The sequence below is a fragment of the Cyprinus carpio genome, chromosome A7 (genome assembly GCF_018340385.1).
Source record: "Cyprinus carpio isolate SPL01 chromosome A7, ASM1834038v1, whole genome shotgun sequence".
Classification (NCBI taxonomy): Eukaryota; Metazoa; Chordata; class Actinopteri; order Cypriniformes; family Cyprinidae; genus Cyprinus; species Cyprinus carpio.
Window position 1 is genome coordinate 35,328,347 of NC_056578.1, and position 19,138 is coordinate 35,347,484.

General features: G+C 36.2%; 2 protein-coding genes across 5 annotated transcripts in view; one reads left to right on the forward strand and one right to left on the reverse strand.

Annotated features, from left to right (window-relative positions):
- Positions 1 to 6,416: 6,416 nt before the first annotated feature.
- Positions 6,417 to 10,833, reverse strand: LOC109063540 (trafficking protein particle complex subunit 2-like protein). Its single transcript, XM_042760958.1, has 5 exons — positions 10,696 to 10,833; positions 8,370 to 8,542; positions 6,974 to 7,061; positions 6,806 to 6,885; positions 6,417 to 6,563 (listed from the first exon to the last, which is right to left on the reverse strand). The coding sequence occupies exons 1-5, from the start codon at positions 10,726 to 10,728 to the stop codon at positions 6,518 to 6,520; spliced, it is 420 nt and encodes a 139-aa protein (XP_042616892.1). The 5' UTR covers positions 10,729 to 10,833; the 3' UTR covers positions 6,417 to 6,517.
- Positions 10,834 to 10,891: 58 nt separating this feature from the next.
- The window catches only part of LOC109052187 (N-acetylgalactosamine-6-sulfatase-like), a 45,596-nt gene continuing 37,349 nt past the window's right edge, over positions 10,892 to 19,138 (forward strand). For 3 of the 4 annotated variants that reach the window (XM_042760954.1, XM_042760955.1, XM_042760957.1), the window contains exons 1-5: positions 10,892 to 11,029; positions 15,405 to 15,528; positions 18,013 to 18,087; positions 18,198 to 18,300; positions 18,801 to 18,944. In XM_042760954.1, the coding sequence (XP_042616888.1) occupies positions 10,928 to 11,029; positions 15,405 to 15,528; positions 18,013 to 18,087; positions 18,198 to 18,300; positions 18,801 to 18,944 (548 nt within the window). In that variant the 5' untranslated portion in view covers positions 10,892 to 10,927. The other variant, XM_042760956.1, reaches the window with a different exon arrangement.

The following is a 19,138-nucleotide window of genomic DNA, read 5'->3' on the forward strand; positions in this document are numbered from 1 at the left end:
CAAATGTCCATCATTCCTAGTCAAAAAATCCCACATGAATCCTAGCAAGACATTATTACAATCCCATGAAAGTATGTCAAAATACAAAATGATAAAACTTAAAAGGAATACTTTACACATTCCTATAAGAGTTTATTTGACAAGGCAGGTAGGCTATTCTTTTTGAGTATTTTTACTAAGGTTATTTGGTAACTTCAGCCTTTAGGGATTTTTTTACTGTCAACTTTCAACAACATAAGGTGCATTAGTTTAATCTGTACAATCATAAACATCCAATAAAAGTAGAGTTTTGATAAAGATTACACACAGATTTGTTTTAGATTACAGCGCAGATCTTACTCGATTTTTAGAGGATTTTTTTATATGATTGGATTGAAAAATCATTTCTACATTCCTTCAGGATTTTTTTAAACCTCAATATAATTACCTCAAATCTCAATACATAAAAAATAAATAAAAATGATTAGTTGAGTCAGGTGTGTTAGTTAAAGGCTGTGACAGGAAGGATGTTGGGGCTGATGTTGGAAACCATCGTGGATCCACCAGGAAAGTTTTACAAACTGAGGGAAAAATATGAATTATCATGTTTACTCCGCTGTGAACAATAGCTATTTGGTGGGAAAAATCGTAAGATATCACTATTAAATGAATATCAGGGAGGTTTCACATATTATGAACATGGCGGATCAAATTGTCGGTTTCAGAATCCAGATGACTTAAATCGAGTATAAGATTATCGTTCGCCTTTTCATCGCGTCTTAAAAAATGTATAGGCTCACCCATCGGAATCAATGTTTTGTATTAATTTCTTTATATTGCACAATTAATAAATACGTTGAAATCGCGACGAACATATATGTCCTACCCTACTGCAGTTTTTGTCAGTTTGTCAGTCGAATTCTGGAGTTTTTTTTATTTTGTAAGTTTCTTTGGGAATTCCCACCCTTTTTTTTTTTTTTTTTTCAGTTGGCATGTCAGTTTGTCAGTCTCATTGGGAATTTCAACGTTTTATTGCACTCAAAAATCGCTACTAAACATTTACTTATTTTAAACATTTATACTTAAAGGTTATATTCCTAGAGCCACATATAAAAGATAGTATATTAAAATAACTTTTAATACACCTTTTTTCCCCCCTCTCCCAGTTCACTTAAAAGGATGTGATTATCCCAAAATTATTTTAGGTTAAGTTTTTAAATAAATAAAAATAAGAGCATACAGCTAATAAATAATGAAAGTAATTTTCATTTTTTGGGTTTACTATTCTTTTTAAATAGTACTGTAAACTTAAAAAAACACACACAAGTTTATGTAGTCAAAATTAATATGGTCACAGAAAAAAAAAAAAAAAAATCATTCAAAAATTAGAAATAAAGTTTCATCCTGCAAGAGATGTGTCATCTACCCATACACTTTTTTTTTCTTTGTACATAAGGAGCTGTGTTTTTATGAAAAATCATCTTGTTCCTTCTTGAGCTGGACTCGTTTGTTGGAGATGGACGAGTCTGACATGCAGTATGAGGTAGAGAGACCGTTTCCCTACAGCCCTCAGGCAGGTGAGCAGCCAGCTGGCCCACACCTGAGCCCATCTGCTGGGCCACAGTGTCTCATCACTGCCCAATGAGGCATGCCCCAGAAAGGCTGTCCTGCAGCCCGGCGTGTAGTCTTATCTAAGGACATTTCTGCTTGCACAGGGACAGCCTTCTCTGACAAGTGTGAACCCTTGTTAAATGTGCCAATGACACATTTACAGATTTTCTGGACAGTACTTGGAATTTACATTTAAATGTGTACAATATAACGTGTACAACCTAGAAGAGTGTCATCTGTCTGTTATCATGCCATGTTCCAATGGCAAAAACATTGACATGGCTGATTAATGGAACTCTGAATTATGTGGGGCAGACCGGGGCTAGTTTTCTTAAAGGGTTACTCCCCCCAAAAATGAAAATTTTGGCATTAATCACTTACCCCCATGTCGTATATATATTGTGAACCCCTAGTCTGTGAAAATGTGATTAATTTTTACAAAATAAGAGAGATCATACAAAATGCATGTTATTTTTTATTTTATTTAAAACCTTTTTTTAATAGTTGTGTTTGAGTCCCTCAGTCCCTTCACTGCTGGAAAGGGTTCAAATATGCAAAAGATGCTGGAAAACTGAAGATTCTGCAGGACATGGAGGATTTTTCTGAAGAACAGTGCTCGGTTTAACTGTTCAGAACAAACAAGGGTCTCATGAACAACCATCACAAAACAAAAAAACAGTCGTGGATCATCCAGGTAACCACACACAGTATTAAGAACCAAGGGTTCCCAAACTTTTGAATGGGGTTATTTTAATAATTTCGTCTTTTATTTATTTATTTTTTGTCTTGTGGACTAAATGTAAACATCTTTTATGTAAAATATCTTACTCAGGACAGAACTTTAAAAAACAAAACAAAACAAAACAAAAAAACCCTGCATTTTGTATAATCTCTTATTTTGTTAAAACTACATTTTCACAGATTCTGCTGTATGTCACATCACTTTCACTTTTCTAGAACCTTTATTTTTAGGTGCATTTGGACAATTTAATTAGAAATATTTGAATTTAGGCCATTTTTACACTAGTGTTTAAAACCAACACAAATATTCTGCTGGGTTGGTTAATTTTGTTGTGTGGATTTAGTATTGGACTTGGACTTGACTTTCATGTTTTGTTTTAAATTATGTTATTTTTTTTATTTATAATGTTATAATGTTTTTTTTTGTTATGGTTTATAATTAATAATCTTGCCTTTCTCAGGATTATTCTTCAGTATGACCCATGAGGAGAAAATAGATTCTGATAGGAGATCTATCTGTGTGGGGAATGTAAGCCTCTTAACGTTCTTTAGATCTCCTTTGCCAAGTAGATATTGAAACAAGTAGAAAAAATTTGAACTTTGTGGTTGATATTGTATTTTAATAATGTAATATACAGGATTCCGTGTTATGTTTATGGAAACACTCCAAGCAGTATTGATTGATTTACAGGTCGATTATGGGAGCAAATGCAGACGAACTGGAGATGTACTTTAATGGCTGTGGCCACGTTAACAGAATTACAATTCCGTATAATAGATTCACTGTCCATCCAAAAGGGTATGTAACAAATTGGCTCTAAAACAAACATATAAAACATGTTTGATGTTAAAATATGAGTATATTGTAGTTTTGCCCTCAGAGAGGGAGTCTGTGAGGACTGCCATGACTTTAGATGAAACACTGTTCAGAGGATTTGTCATTAAGGTGAGATGGAAATGTACAGCAATGGCATTTGGTTATGGATTACATGGCAATGAGGCTGCACTTCACACCACATTTGAGCCACTTTCTTATGTGGGAATAAATCGGTTAGGTTTCAGTGTGTCCCGTCAGGATGCAATTCATGCACTTTTTTTTTTTAATTTAGAGTTACAGGAGTACACCATCTTTTGATGTTTTTGTTTTGTTTTTGTTTAAAATGTTTTAATTGAATTTTTTTATTGTTTTTTTTATTTTGTATTTTTTTAATGTAATTGAAATGAAAATCAGAATTGGGCACTTTTGCTTGTGGTGTGAACATAGATATTGTGTCTCCAGTGACGGTTTGTTTGTCTTGAATCATTATGGATTAAAGTCTGTGACAGAAAACCAATTCACATCAAACTCTCTGTGCACTAGGTATTGCCAAAAAGAACAAATATTCCAGGTTTCAGGACTACAGACGGATACTTGCATGGAGGTTGGTCCCGAGGACGAGATTTCCGTGCCTCAAGATTTTACAGCCCATTCAGGGGCTGCCACTTCATTAGTTCAGTTCTGCCAATACATAACAGCACATCACATGATATGGAGCTTTAATTATTTTAGAGTTGCAGTGGTCCATGACCTTGCACTTTTCATATACAGGTGCTGTTATTTGATTTGATTATAATGTTGATTTTTTTTTCTTTTCTCCTTTTTAAAAGGGAAACTTGTATATTATATTCATTCATTACACACAGACTGATATATTTCAAATGTTTATTTCTTTTAATTTTGATGATTATAACTGACAACTAAGGAAAATCCCAAATTCAGTATCTCGAGAAAATTTTAATATTACTTAAGACCCATACAAAGAAAGCATTTTTAGAAATCTTGGCCAAATGAAACAGCTAATGAACATGAAAAGTATGAGCATGTACAGCACTTAATAGTTAGTTGGGGCTCCTTTTTGCTGAATTAATGCAGCCAATTGGCGTGGCATGGAGTTCGATCAGTCTGTGGCACTGCTCAGGTGTTATGAGAGCCCAGCGTTGCTCTGATAGTGGCCTCCAGCTCTTCTGCATTCTTGGGTCTGGCATATTCGGGCATCTTCCTCTTACATACCCCATAGATCTATGGGGTTAAGGTCAGCGAGATGTTGCTGGCCAATTAAGAACAGTGGATACTATGGTTCTTAAACCAGGTACTTGTGTAGCTTTTGGCAACTGTGTTCAGGTGCGGCCAGTCCTGTTGGAAAATGAAATCTGCATCTCCATAAAGTTGGTCAGCAGCAGGAAGCATGAAGTGCTCAAAAACTTTCTGGTATATGACTGTGTTGACTTTGGACCTCAGAAAATACAGTATACCAACACCAGCAGATGACATGGCACCCCAAACCATCACTGACTGTGGAAACTTTACACTGGACCTCAAGCAACGTGGATTGTGTGCCTCTCCTCTCTTCCTCTATACTCTGGGACCCTGATTTCCGAAGGAAATGCAAAAGTTACTTTCATCAGAGAACATAACTTTGGACCACTCAGCAAGCTGTCCAGTCACTTTTTGAAGTGAGACGCTTCTGACAAGTCTGTCGGTTGTTCATTACAAAACGGTGGCTTGACACAAGGAATGCGACGCTGAAACCCAGTGTCTTGCCATACGTCTGGTGCGTAGTGGTTTCTTGAAGAACTAAAACTCCAGCTTGCAGTCCACTCGTTGTGAATCTCTCCCCACATTTTTGAATGGTTTTGTGTTTCACATCCTCTCCAGGGTGCGGTTCACGAGTATGTTCCACTTACATATAATTAGCTGAAGTATTATAATGCATATTTGGCGTGCTGTCCGGGGAAGGGCTCCAAGCTCGGGAATGGCCCAAACCTAGAGTATCCCCTCTACATAAAAGTGTAAAATAAACTCTAAGTGGAGGAGATGGGGTGGAGGGGGGATGCTGATAAACATCAATGGATAGGGGTAAAGTCAGCTGTATTTATACCCTAGTGTTGATTATCTTAAGTGAGCTCCACCTGTGCTAATTAGGCTAAGTATCTGACGTGCTCCTCCCGAACCTTGTTAATAAAACATCATTTATCCCTATTGCTTGTACACTTTTTTCTACAACATCTTTTCCTTCCCTTTGCCTCTCTATTAATGTGCTTGGACACAGAGCTCTGTGAACAGCCAGCCTCTTTTACAATGACCTTTTGTGTCCTTGCCCTCCTTGTGCAAGGTGTCAATGGTTTCGGTCTTTTGGACAACTGTCAAGTCAGCAGTCTTCCCCATGATTGTGTAGCCTACAGAACTAGAACCTGAGAGACCATTTAACAGGCCTTTGCAGGTGGTTTGAGTTTTATTAGCTGATTAGAGTGTGGCACCAGGTGTCTTCACTATTGAACCCTTTTCACAATATTCTAATTTTCTGAGATACTGAATTTTGGATTTTCCTTAGTTGTCAGTTATAATCATCAAAATGCAAAGAAATAAAACATTTGAAATATATCAGTCTGTGTGTAATGAATGAATATAATATACAAGTTTCACTTTTTGAATGGAATTAGTGAAATAAATCAACTTTTTGATGATATTCTAATTATATGACCAGCACCTGTATAATGATTCAATAACCTTAGTGGCGATCTGGTAACCTTAAAAAATGAAAAAAATAAAATAAATAAATAAATAAAAGGAAATGTTGCTTTCAGATTTGTGAAGACTAAAATTATTGCAATATTTCAGTGACCATAGTGGTATCTTAACATTTATTTATTTATTATTTTTTCAGATGTTAAATAACTATAATTTTTGTTTTTGGGAAAATAGAAGAGCTCATCCTTGGGTTGATTCCTTTTGATATTCATTTTTGACTTTTCTGTAATCTTCAAAGCACTTCTTGGTGGTGATTAATATGTATCAGTAATTATATGACGGGAGCTCAGTTATCATTTTATGTGTGTGTGGCTTGAATGACACTACAAAAAAAGAGACTTGATTTATATTGATTGGTTACTATTTTATTTATATATTTTATTCAATTTCTTTAAAATGCTATGCCTTTGAGAGGCTGAGATGTCTTGTGAATTTCAGTACTTTGTCTATTTTTTTATTTTTCAGTGCTTAAATTTTTCAAATCAAATGTAAATAAAATCAATATTATCACACATCATTTTATGAAACACAAATTAAATATTTATTTTCACCTTACAAACGTGCAAACAATACCCAATAGACACTGATGTAAATATATACAATTGTGAAGAGAGCACATCAGCAGGCCTGCACCATCATAGTTGAAACTATACTGTCAAAAGCCCTGAGGAGAGAAAAATATTACATTAGTGGATCAGTTGTAACACACAGCAAATACTCCAAGGCCCGGTTTCACAAACGGGGCTTAGCTTAAGCCAGGACTAGACCTTAGTTAAATTGAGATATTTAAGCCACTTTTACAAAAATGCCTTCGAAGAAAACATTACAGGTGTGCATCTTGACACAAAACAATGACACTATATATGTGTGGGAAATATATGTAATGTATTCACTAAACGCACTTACTTTGATTGAATTGGATCACCAGGATTATAGAATGGGTTACACATTACATCAGTGAAAGAGTTGTGTAACTTTCTGAACATCTGAGCAAAGACAAAAAGCTCATTACACCCATCTGATTGACATCTCGCCTTTGTTGTTAAACTGATACAATTCACCTATAGAACTTACACTTCTAATTTCATTGTCTCGCAGAGATGTGTTGGAAGAGTCAACAACAATCACAAACTTAACCTTAGAGTTCGTCACGTAGCCATATCTGTTATTCTTGTTAAGATGTTGATATTTTAATAACTGTAAATGTTATGCATTATAAAGCTTTCCATCTTAAAGGGAAGTTCACTCAACTAAAAACTGTTATTTTGTTACAAACCTGTATGCATTTCTTTCTTCTGTGGATCACAAAATATGGTATTTCAAATGTTAGTAACAGAAGTTTAAAAGTTCACTTCAATTGTATGGACAACCATTGACATTTCTGAAAATATCTTCAGCCAAAAACGGAAAACTTTTTATGTATTTTGCCTGTTCGTTTACACGACAACGGTGTTTTAGGGACTGAAAACAGATTTCAAAGTGCAAGTTTTTGAAAACACCACCGTTATCGTTTCCGTGTAAACACCCAACACGGGAATCTTTGAAAACGCATAGTACGTGTTAGGTTTGTTGACGTGCAGTACGTGTTGATTTTAAAGGTGAGCACAAACAAACATACACAACAATGGCGGAGTACATGGTACTGTTGTTGCTGCTCAAGAGTTTGCTAACGTTTCATCAGCAAAGTGTGGATTTACTTCACCAATATTACAACCAACATCGGAGACATATCACATAATCATCACTTCCCTCCAGGTACTGTTTACTAACAAGGTGACAGCGCCAACTACTGGCCTGGCATATGTAATACAGCGTTTTTTCGTAATACAGTGTTTGGTAATACAGTTTTTGTTGATTTTGAAAATGTTGTCGTGTATACGTGAAACTTTTTTACAACGCAAGGGAAAAACTTTTCAGTTTTTGACTACATCGTTGTCGTGTAAACGAAGCCCCAGTCATTCTGTTTTGGTTAAGGATTAGTGGTCAACTGATATGAGTTTCTCAGTAGCTGTTGTTGATATCTGAAGAGAAGTACGGTTAATAATTTGTATAAATACATGATGTAATTTAATGATAGCAAATTAGACAAGGCTGTCATTAGATGAAAAATGACACAATTGTTGGTCAATAATCTCAAAATGGACAAATATCGACTGATATATCAGTCCATCACTATTAAAGTGAACATGAAATCAAACAATTCTGGAATACTGCAGTGTTTACATGATGAATTTATATGTGCACATTATTATTTATCATAATATTTAATCAAAAACATTAACTTCCACTTCCCCTCTCAACAACTCTTATGTCACAAATGTAGTAAACATCAACAATCCATCAATCTCTGATGGACAAAATCAAGTCTGGGCCTGCATTTCTTTTTTCCTCTTTTGATAAGATGGACATACATCACAATAAGGAAAAAAAAACAACCACAACACCCATTTCATGCCCACTTCAAGGATACACTTTGTAGTCCTCAGTTGGATATAGCAGTCCCAGATAAAGCTCCCTCTGGTCGGCCAAGGCTTTGCCCACACCAGAGATCTTCTCCTCCACCACGTCCAGAGAAGTGTGCACTGTGTAGTGGAACTTGAGTTCCCCCTGTGTAGGAACGCTCCGAATGTACAGTGGATAGTTCTGCAGAGATCAATGCAATGCTAAAGGCAAGTTTGATATTGCAGGAAACACAAATTCAGTTTGTAATTTTTGAACTTAATGTGCATAAATGTAGAAATAAACATGAACTAGACTTTTCAATTGCAATAGAGTTGCTCAATGCATTAATCATGTTAATGCTACCTGAGACCATGGTTTTCCAAGTGGCAATGCTCAATTATTTACAGAAAATGTCTAATTTTTAAAGAATCCATAGATGTAATCAGGGCCGTGGGAAGAGGTTTTAAGTTGGGGGTGCTGTAGTGGGAGGTGCATTTTTTTGCGTGTCAGGTGGACACCTCTTAATAATAAGAATTAAACACATTTATACCAATCTTGGTAACCAGACTCCGTTGCACATTAGCATACCGTACAAATAGCCAAGATAGTTAAACAGCTCCAAAAGGTTGTCGCGCACAGCGGACGTCTTCGTTCGCCTTCTGGCTGACCTCCCAGGGCGAGTTTTTTAAGGCGACCGTTATTTAGAATGTGTCACTTTATGGTTTCCATGGTGACGCGTCAATTGCTTGTCACGTGACACACCGCAACAACAACAGAGTCTGAATGAATGATGATCTGTTTTATGTCATTTTTTTTTTTTCTTTTTTATTCAAAATATTCACAAATTTGTTAGATATGGCCATGAAATATCTGATATTCCGATTGTCAAATATATGCAAGTGGAAGTGTTTTAAAACACCTGTATAACGATCGCGTTAGTTGAGCTGTATGCGCGACGGCATCTTAGTTTGTGCCGCAGACGCAGTTCAGAGAATCGGATCTGTTGTATTTACAACACGTGAATTCATCCACTTCTCCCGTAAATATATAAAAGTAAGTGGCTGGTGAACTGAGAGAAGAATAGAGTAAACTTTAAAGTTACTTACACATGTGTATCTGATATTTATAAAACAACGTGTCTAATTATAATGGAAAGGATTATTATTGCCTCTTCCTTTGACATCAGTGTGTATTTTACAAACTCTAAATGTATTGTTTTTTTTAGTACTTATATGTCTGAAACCTAAAATAAACATTATGTGGTTGAAAACACTGAAAAGTTGTGATATATGACAGCTCTGAACCTATGCTCTGAACGCGCCTCTCTCTGGCTCAGCGCCAGCCAACACGTGAAAGCACATTTGAATTTAGCAGTTGATCACGTTATGCACTGGGACCAGCCTGGACTGATCACACCGGTGTGATCGTACGTACGTGCGAAAGGGTCAATAATTATTTAGTTGTGCTCAAACCTCCTCGTGCATAAACTTCTTAGGTTAATAACACACAGGAGGATTTAAAAAATGTTTTAATACGTTTATGTATTTATTTTTTTTGCATCTGTCAGAGAGTGCTGTAATGTCTGCATTTTCCAACGGGGGTGCTGCAGCACATGCAGCACCCCTACTTCCCACGGCCATGGATGTAATAGAAAATTTCAGCTTATACGTTGTAAAAAAAAGTATTCATTTTAATGGATGTTAATATTATCTGAATGAATCAGCAGGTTATCATTTAATTTTAATTTATACAAGGGCTTTGTAAAAGACTTAATTCTGATTAGCCGATCACAGCATTTAGCAGTCCAACGTTTCTGAATGATGACTAAAGTCCTGAGCAACACTGTACCAATGACTGCTCATCCAGGAAGTCTTTTTTTTTTTTTTTTTTTAATACAGCTGTGTTTGTGATTCTTTCTGCAGTCAATACAAGAAATCTGATAAAATAAACTCTACCATTATTACTACATTTATTTAAGCAGCTGTGTAATAAGCAGGATGAGGTACCACCAGCTAGACATCAATATTTTTTTACTTTTCATCTACATATCAGAAATCTAATAGCTGACCAGGTGAACTCAGAAAGACCGGACTCATATACTTATATACATATACTCATATACATATACTGTACTTGTGGCATTCCAATGCATCTATATTAAACTGTAAAAACCATGCAAGTAAATATATTTGCACGCATATGAATGTTGCTTCACAGCCCTGATCGCGACACAAATTAGAAACGCATCAATCCATCAAAATCTGATGAATCCAGCACGTCGGATCTCAGATGCGTTTAACCATTACCAAGAAATAATTTGCTGTATCACAAAAGCATTAAATGGTTTCACTTACCTCCTTAGCAATAACTGCTATACACACCGCCATGATGACGCTATAAACACTGGTCACGTGACACGCAATGTCACATGATTCATAGTTTCTTGGCGCTTGTGACTATGTGCAATACTTCTCGTGATTCGAACGAATACGGTTTGCTGTGTTGAATGTTTAGGACACTTAACGCTTTAGGGTGCACGTCCTGAGAGTTAGCATGTGTTGGGAAAAGATTTAAAAGAACGCTACAATGAGTCTTACGACTGTCATCTGTGTCTTATGGGCAGTAAGTGTGGGTCAGACCGCAGGAAGCCAGCATGGTACAAACATCATTATCATGCTTATGGATGATGTAAGTCCTTTGGAGGTCTTTTTGATAAAAACTTGACTGACCAACTAACTATAGAACTTTTTTTAACACGATTTTACACGATTTTGTGTTTATATAATGTCTGTGCAACATATATTTGGTGTGTGCAATACATATACATGTTATAGTTTATATTGTATATTGTGTATAAATAGCATAATCTCTCTTTATTATTGTATTTATTACGATGTATGTTGCAATATTTAGTGCTGACAACTATATCCCAAAGAGATTATATTACTAATTTATACAGTGGGGGAAATATTTATTTGATCCCCTGCTGATTTTGTAAGTGTGCCCACACAGAAATGAAGGCTCTGTCATTTTTATGGTATGTTTATTTTAACATATAAAGACAGAATACCAATCAAAAAAAAAAAAAAAAAAAAAATCCAGAAAAAAACATATTAACATATTATAGGGTTAGAAAGGTTAGAAATTGATTTGCATTTCAGTGAGTGAAATAAGTATTTGATCCCCAAGCAAAACATGACTTAGTACTTGGTGCAGAAACCCTTGTTGGCAAGCACAGAGGTAAGACATTTTTTGTAGTTGGTTACCAGGTTTGCACACGTCTCAGGAACATTTTGGTCCACTCCTCTTTACAGATCCTCTCTAAAAGTTTATTGGCTGTCATTTGGCAACTCAAAGTTTCAGCTCCCTCCACAGATTTTCTATAGGATTGAGGTCTGGAGACTGGCCAGGTCACTCCATGACCTTAATGTGCTTCTTCTTAAGCCACTCCTTTGCTATGGAAGCAGATTAGTCTCAAATATAATTCACGCAAAAAACACAATTCACACATGCGTAGACAATTTCACATGCATGAAACCTAATTCACGTACACACAAAAAAAATTCACGTGCGTGAAAAAAAATATATATTCACAAAAAGCAATTCAAAAAGCAAAAAGGTTTTTGTGCACAGTTGTATATCTACGAATTGTGTTTTGCATTTGTGAAATGTATTTTATGAATATATAATTTTATTTTGCGCATGTGAATTGCTTTTTGTGAATATATATATATTTTTTCACGCACGTGAATTAGATTTCATGCATGTGAAATTGTCTACGCATGTGTGAATCGTGTTTTTTGCGTGAATTATATTTGAGACTAATCTGTCTCCATACTTTGCTGCCTTGGTGCTATGTTTTGGGTCATGGATGGGTCTTCAGTGTTCTGGCTGAGGGAAGTCAAGTCAAGTCACCTTTATTTATATAGTGCTTTTAAGAATACAGATTGTGTCAAAGCAACTGTACAGCATTAATTAGGAAAATAGTATGTCAATAATGCAAAATGAAAAAAAGTAAACACTCATTTTTCAGTTAAAGGCGGTTCATCATTGAATTCAGTGATGTCATCATCCAGCTCAGTTCAGTTTAAATAGTATCTGTGCAATCAAGTCAATGATATTGTTGGCAATGAAGTGTCCCCAACTAAACAAGCCAGAGGCGACAGCGGCAAGGAACAAAAACTCCATCGGTATTATCAAATTGCCAGAGTTTTGAGAACGCAGTGGACATGGAGGACTATAATGTAACAAGAGCTCGTTCAAATACTGAGGTGCTAAACCATTCAGGGCTTTATAAGTAATAAGCAAGATTTTAAAATCTATACGAGGTTTAATAGGTAGCCAGTGCAGTGTTGACAGAACTGGGCTAATATGGTCATACATCCTGGTTCTAGTAAGAACACTAGCTGCTGCGTTTTGGATTAGCTGGAGTTTGTTTATTAAGCATGCAGGACAACTACCCAATAAAGCATTACATTAATCTAACCTTGAGGTCATAAACACATGGATTAACATTTCTGCATTTGACATTGAGAGCATAGGTTGTAATTTAGATATATTTTTGAGATGGAAAAATGCAGTTTTACAAATGCTAAAACAGGGCTTTCTAAGGAAACATGGTCATATATGGTCATATAAGTACGATTTGAACCATGCAAATGCACTTTCATTAATGCAAACAAAGTTTTCTTTTCTATTCAAAAGAACGTTGTTGTCAATAGTGGGGAACGCAGCGCTAAGATCCAGTAGCACTCATAGAGAGATACAACCACGATCAGATGATAAGAGCAGGTCATTTTTAACTCTAATTAGAGCAGTCTCAGTACTATGAAAAAGAGGTTCTCGTCCAAGATTTTAAAGTACATGGCCCCATCCATTTGCCCCTCAATGCGGTGAAGTCGTCCTGTACCCTTAGCAGAAAAACTGCCCCAGAGCATAATGTTTCCACCTCCGTGCTTGACTGTAGGGATGGTGTTCTTGGGGTCATAGTCAGCATTTCTCTCTCTCCAAACACGGTGAGTTGAGTTAATGCCAGAGAGCTCAATTTTGGTCTCATCTGACCACAGCACTTTCTCCCAAGCCTTCTCTGAATCATTTAGATGTTCTTTGGCAAACTTTAAATGGGCCTGTACATGTGCCTTCTTGAGCAGGGGGACCTTGCGGGCACTGCAGGATTTCTGTCCATCGGCGTAGTGTGTTACTTATAGGGCTGCACGATTAATCGCATGCATTTGTCATGCGTGTCTCATCAGTAAAGCTGGTTCCGTGATTAGCGGTAAATATCCGTCACCTGTTTTCAAATGCACCGGGAGTTCATACACAGAGCCGTAGTTCACTGACAAGCTACGCAATATCGTGTTCATAATCGAATGCGATTAATCTCGATTATGAACAGAATATTGCGTAGCTTGTCAGTGAAGTACGGCTCTGTGTATTAACTGCCGCTCCCGTTTGAAAACAGGTGACAGACATTTACCGCTAATCACGGAACCGGCTTTACTGATGAGACACGCATGACAAATGCATGCGATTAATCGTGCAGCCCTAGTTACTTACCAATGGGTTGCTTGGTGACTGTGGTCCCAACTGCCTTAAGATCATTAACAAGCTCCTCCCGTGTAGTTTTGGGCTGATCCCTCACCTTTCTCATTATCATCCTTACCCCATGAGGCGAGATCTTGCATGGAGCTCCAGACAGAGCCCAATTGATGGTTGTTTTGTATTTCTTCCATTTCCAAATAATCACACCAACAGCTGTCTCCTTCTCACCAAGCTTCTTGCTGATGGTCTTGTAGCCCATTCAAGCCTTGTGCACATCTACAATTTTGTCTCTGACATCCTTTTCTTGCCTATGGTGGTGGGAGAGGCTGGAATGGAAGATACAGATTGTGTGGACAGGTATCTTATTCACCTAACAAGCTGACATAAGGATTAACTTCTTAAAGTGGCAGGACTAATCTGTGTACCACATGGGCACATAACCAGTCTGTGGGAGCCAGAATTCTTGGTGGTTGTTTATTATACTTATTTCACAAATGCAAATCAATTTCTAACCTTTTATATGTGTTTTTTCTGGATTTTTTTGGTTGATATTCTGTCTCTATCCGTTAAAATAAACCTACCATAACATTACAGACCCTTAATTTCTTTGTAAGTGGGCAAACTTACAAAATCAGCAGGGGATCAAATAAATATTTTCCCCACTGTACTTTTCTACGTGTTTTTAAATGAAAAATACAATTCACACTAAGTAATGTCACATGTTTGAAGTGCAATCAGACATCAAAGCATTGGAAGGGATGGGACCCATTGGAAGGGATGAATTGAAACATCATCATCATCATGCTGATTCATACCAAATACAGTAGAGAATCGTGCTAGCAACACCAGGGTCTTTGGTTCGCTCCTCAGGAAATGTACAAACTGATAAAATGTATATTTCAAATACAGTGTTAATCCAAAGTTGCTTAGGATAAAATTGACCCTCAAATGCGTTAATGTAAAATAATTTTTGGGGGACTTTTTTGTACTTTTTAAACTAGGCATAGTTAAACCATAGCCTACTGCAGTGGTTCTATAGCTTTTTGACTCCAAGGCCCCAATACCGAAGACAAAAAGAAGGCCCACTTATCTTAGCTGATGTATATATATGTTGTGAAGTTAATTCTAATTTAAATATATTTCATATTATTTTTATATCATTTTATCTAAGGTTATGTTAATATAACTAACTAAATGTAACATTAAATGGGAGTTTGCTAAGGCCCCCTAGTGGGCTCTGCCCCCCTGGTTGAGAACCTCTGGTCTACTGTTGTTTACATTGGAAAAGGTGCAGTCTGATTTAAATTTTTCCAGTATCTTTCAAGATCATTTAATAAATAGCATGGATAGCCAATACCAATGAGGGTTATTGTTAAATTGTGCATATCTATAAAAGTACATCTCTCTCTGTCTCTGTCTGGCAGTCTGTTGAGCTATAGTTTACTTCCATAAATACATTTAATTCACCTGGATTGATATGTATTTTGCATGCTCACGACATATTCTTTGTTTCTGTCTGCAGATGGGGTGGGGTGATTTGGGAGTATTTGGGGAGCCCTCCAAGGAAACTCCAAACTTGGATCTGATGGCTGCTCAGGGGATGCTGTTTCCAAACTTCTACACTGCCAACCCTCTGTGTTCCCCCTGTATGTGCTGCTTCTGGCCTTACCTTCAGTGGCAGCTTCTGAGTTTTAAAATAGAGGAGGCACACTAATTGTATTGGTCTGGGATCCCTGCCGATTATTATTATTTACTTAACTGCCTTAAAATGGCTTTTTGGTTGCTTTTAGTCAGAAAATGTAAAGAAAACGACACACATACAACAATATAATATAATTTCACTTACCTGGTCTATCACTTGGAGCAAACATCCATCCCATCTTAAAAGTCTGTGTTAAAAGAGAGCTGCCTGTTAAGCCGACTGCTGTATTCTATATCCAGCTTAGGCGTGTTTTGCCTTTTTTAAATTTGTATATATACTGTTTGAATGACAGCTTGGAAAATCTGTTGGCGATCAAATATTCAATATCGCTGCTCATCATAAGTAATTAGTGCCTTATCAGTGCAGCGCGAGACGTTCAAACTAATATCACGTAATTTATGTCTCTATGATGATTGGTTGATATCAGAAGGGAGGTTAGCCTCCTTTACGAGGTTTCTTTTCTCAACACTTCTCAGCACTGAAAGTGAACACTCAGTGCTGATTGGCTATTTTTTTTATCAACTGAGTCACGAGAGGTCAACTCTCCCCCTGCCTCCCCCTCCCCTTCTCTATCACCTAGCGGTTGTAATTACATCAGCAGATTCAGCACATTCGCAATAGAAATGCAGCATTTTCCAACTTCATTAACATTTTATGGTATTACAACTGTGAAATTACAAACAAACAATACACATTCTGAGATATGTAATGAAATTAATTGTGAATTTTATTAACATTAAATAGTCCTCCTCCCATTTTCACCCCAAAATTTTGGGGAGGCTGAGCCGCAACTGCTTACCTTTATTTCTCTATCATCTATGTTTGGAATATTAACATACTGCATGCTGCCTACGATAAATGTTTTAAACAATAGTACTGTGTAGGCTACAATGCATTGCTGATTAATTCAGATTTAGTAAATGTAGTTAATTATGTTGCCGGTCCAAGCAAACAATAAAGTAAAGAAAGACAGGTTAATTATTTAATTTAGGTATTGTAGTACTCCGAGCAGTGTGCTTTGCTTATACAGTATACTGCACATTTTTGCCAATGAAGTAGCTCATCTGGGTATTTCATGCACACAGAAAATTTGCATACTGCCTACTGTAAAAATGGTGTTGCAGTATTCTATTCTAAATATGTCTAACCAGAGTCTAGATAGGGCTATTCAGATTCGATTCTGGTTGAATAGGCCTGGTCTAGACATAAGAAGCAAATGGACTTACAAAACATTGTTGAAAGCTCCAGAACTGATATTAAATTGAAAGGTTTTTGCAATCTCTTTTGAATGTGAATGCCCACCACATTCATAAACACTGATAAAAGTAAATAAAACATTCATTATACAGTATAGCCTACAAAAAAACCCTGACTTTAAAAACATTATTGAATTTTTCTTTCTGCAGAAATAAAATACTCATTTTGTTTGAGGTGTCTTATATTAAATATATATCACTTTATATTGCATTTGCAAATATTTTCCTTTTCATTCTCTTTTTTTGTCTTTTGTCATCCTGCTGAGAAAAAAAAAAACATTCTCCAAATGCTTCAGCCATTTTAATTCCATGTGAGAACACAAGACGTGTGTGGCTACATGATAGTGAGACGACATTTTATTATGCTAATATGGATAATACACCAACAGTACTGAAATATGCTAATTATGCATAATTTGGGAATTTGAATCAACTTGCTATGCAGAGCAGATCTTCTATTAGTCCTCTTTTCGATTCTAATTAATTTTTAAGCAAATAAGGCTTAATCAATTGTTAATCTTGAATGTGTGAGATGAAGGTGCCTGGAGCACTCGTACCTGCCGCTGTAGAGAGACGTTATTATAGAGCTTTGCTTAATTAGAATATTAATCACAATGTAGATAGTGGAGAACTTTGTAATCACAATATCCAGCTCTCTCATGTCCAATCTCTCTTTCCTTTCTCTCTCTCTCTCTCTCTCTCTCTCTCTCTCTGAAAGTCTTAAATACAACATGATGTAAATTTCAGCAAATGAGTAAGTGTTATGAATTAGCATCTTGAACTTTAATCAGATTCAAACTTGTGCAGTTTTGTACAGGAGTTGGACAAGATAATGGAAATTAGGAAATATTTTATTAGTAGGTTTTGCAATCATTTGCCTTTAATACAGCTTCCAACCTTCTTAGAATAGATTCATACAACTTTGAATAGTCTCTAGTTAAATGTTGTCTGTAAAAACATCTGCCAGTTGCAGAGATGTCGGAGGAGGGAATCGGAGGAATTCTTTTCTCCAAAACTGTCCGACCCCTGTATCTAATAACTTTTTAGTTGGTGGTGTTTGATGTTGTAAAAAACAATCTGTGAGCTACACAATTTTTGTCTTATGGGTAAAGGTATGTCTTTTGTGTCTTTACTAAACAATGTTTTCTTCATAAATTGTCTGTACTCTACAGCCAGGGCTGCTTTGCTTACTGGAAGACTTCCTGTGCGAAATGGATTCTACACCACCAATGCTCATGCTAGGAATGGTATGATCGTAAACCATATCCTTCTTTCCTCAGCCCTCCTTCACTATTATCAGTTTATCTCCTCGAACGACTTTATGGTGCACTCCAATAATGGATTCTCTCTCCTACAGCGTACACACCTCAGGAGATAGTGGGGGGAATATCTCCGGATGAGATCCTGCTTCCAGAACTGCTGAAAAAGAAAGACTATGTCAGCAAGATCATCGGCAAGTGGTGAGATTCCCTGAAGCCTCTCTCACGAGATGTATGAAGCAGTATGCAAAGTGAAAAAAAAAAAACTTCTAGGTTCACAGAACAATATATATATATTTTTTTATTATTTTGCAAGTTTATTCCAGTTTTAAAGTCTTAACTTGATTGAGCTATCTGTTAATATTATATGCACAATACACTTTGCCTTGATATTGTGCTTGTCTTGTGAGATTTCAAATTAGAGAATTTGTCATATTTGTATTTTGTGTAATCATTACTGTTAACTGTGATTAATTAATGATAAAATGTTTAAAATGTAAAACAAAGCAATACAATAATATAGCTTATTTAAATACCAATAGTTGCATTTTTTAAAATGTATTTAAATACATTGCTGATCGTTTTTAATAATTTAATGGATGAATTTTTTTTTTTTTTTTTTTTTTTTAGATAATTACATTTTTATTTACTGCATATTAAAAATGTTCTTTTGAAACATTACATTTTATCTTCTACGTCAGGCACCTTGGGCACAGAACTCAGTACTTACCTCTGAAGCATGGCTTTGATGAATGGTTTGGTTCACCCAACTGCCATTTTGGCCCCTACAATAACAGCGTCTGTCCCAATATACCTGTCTACAACAACTCCGAAATGAAGGGAAGGTGAGGTACAAAGATGTTTTTCATAGTGAAACCGCATAGCAACATGGTGGAATTTTGAACGGGCAGGCTCCACTTAAATTTTCTTCAGAAAATGTAAAAATCGTATACCGCTTCACATGAACATGTCCGTTTGGCAAAGCGAATTTTCATTTTTTCTCTTTTTATACCATCTGCACTGTAGTATCTCATTTTCT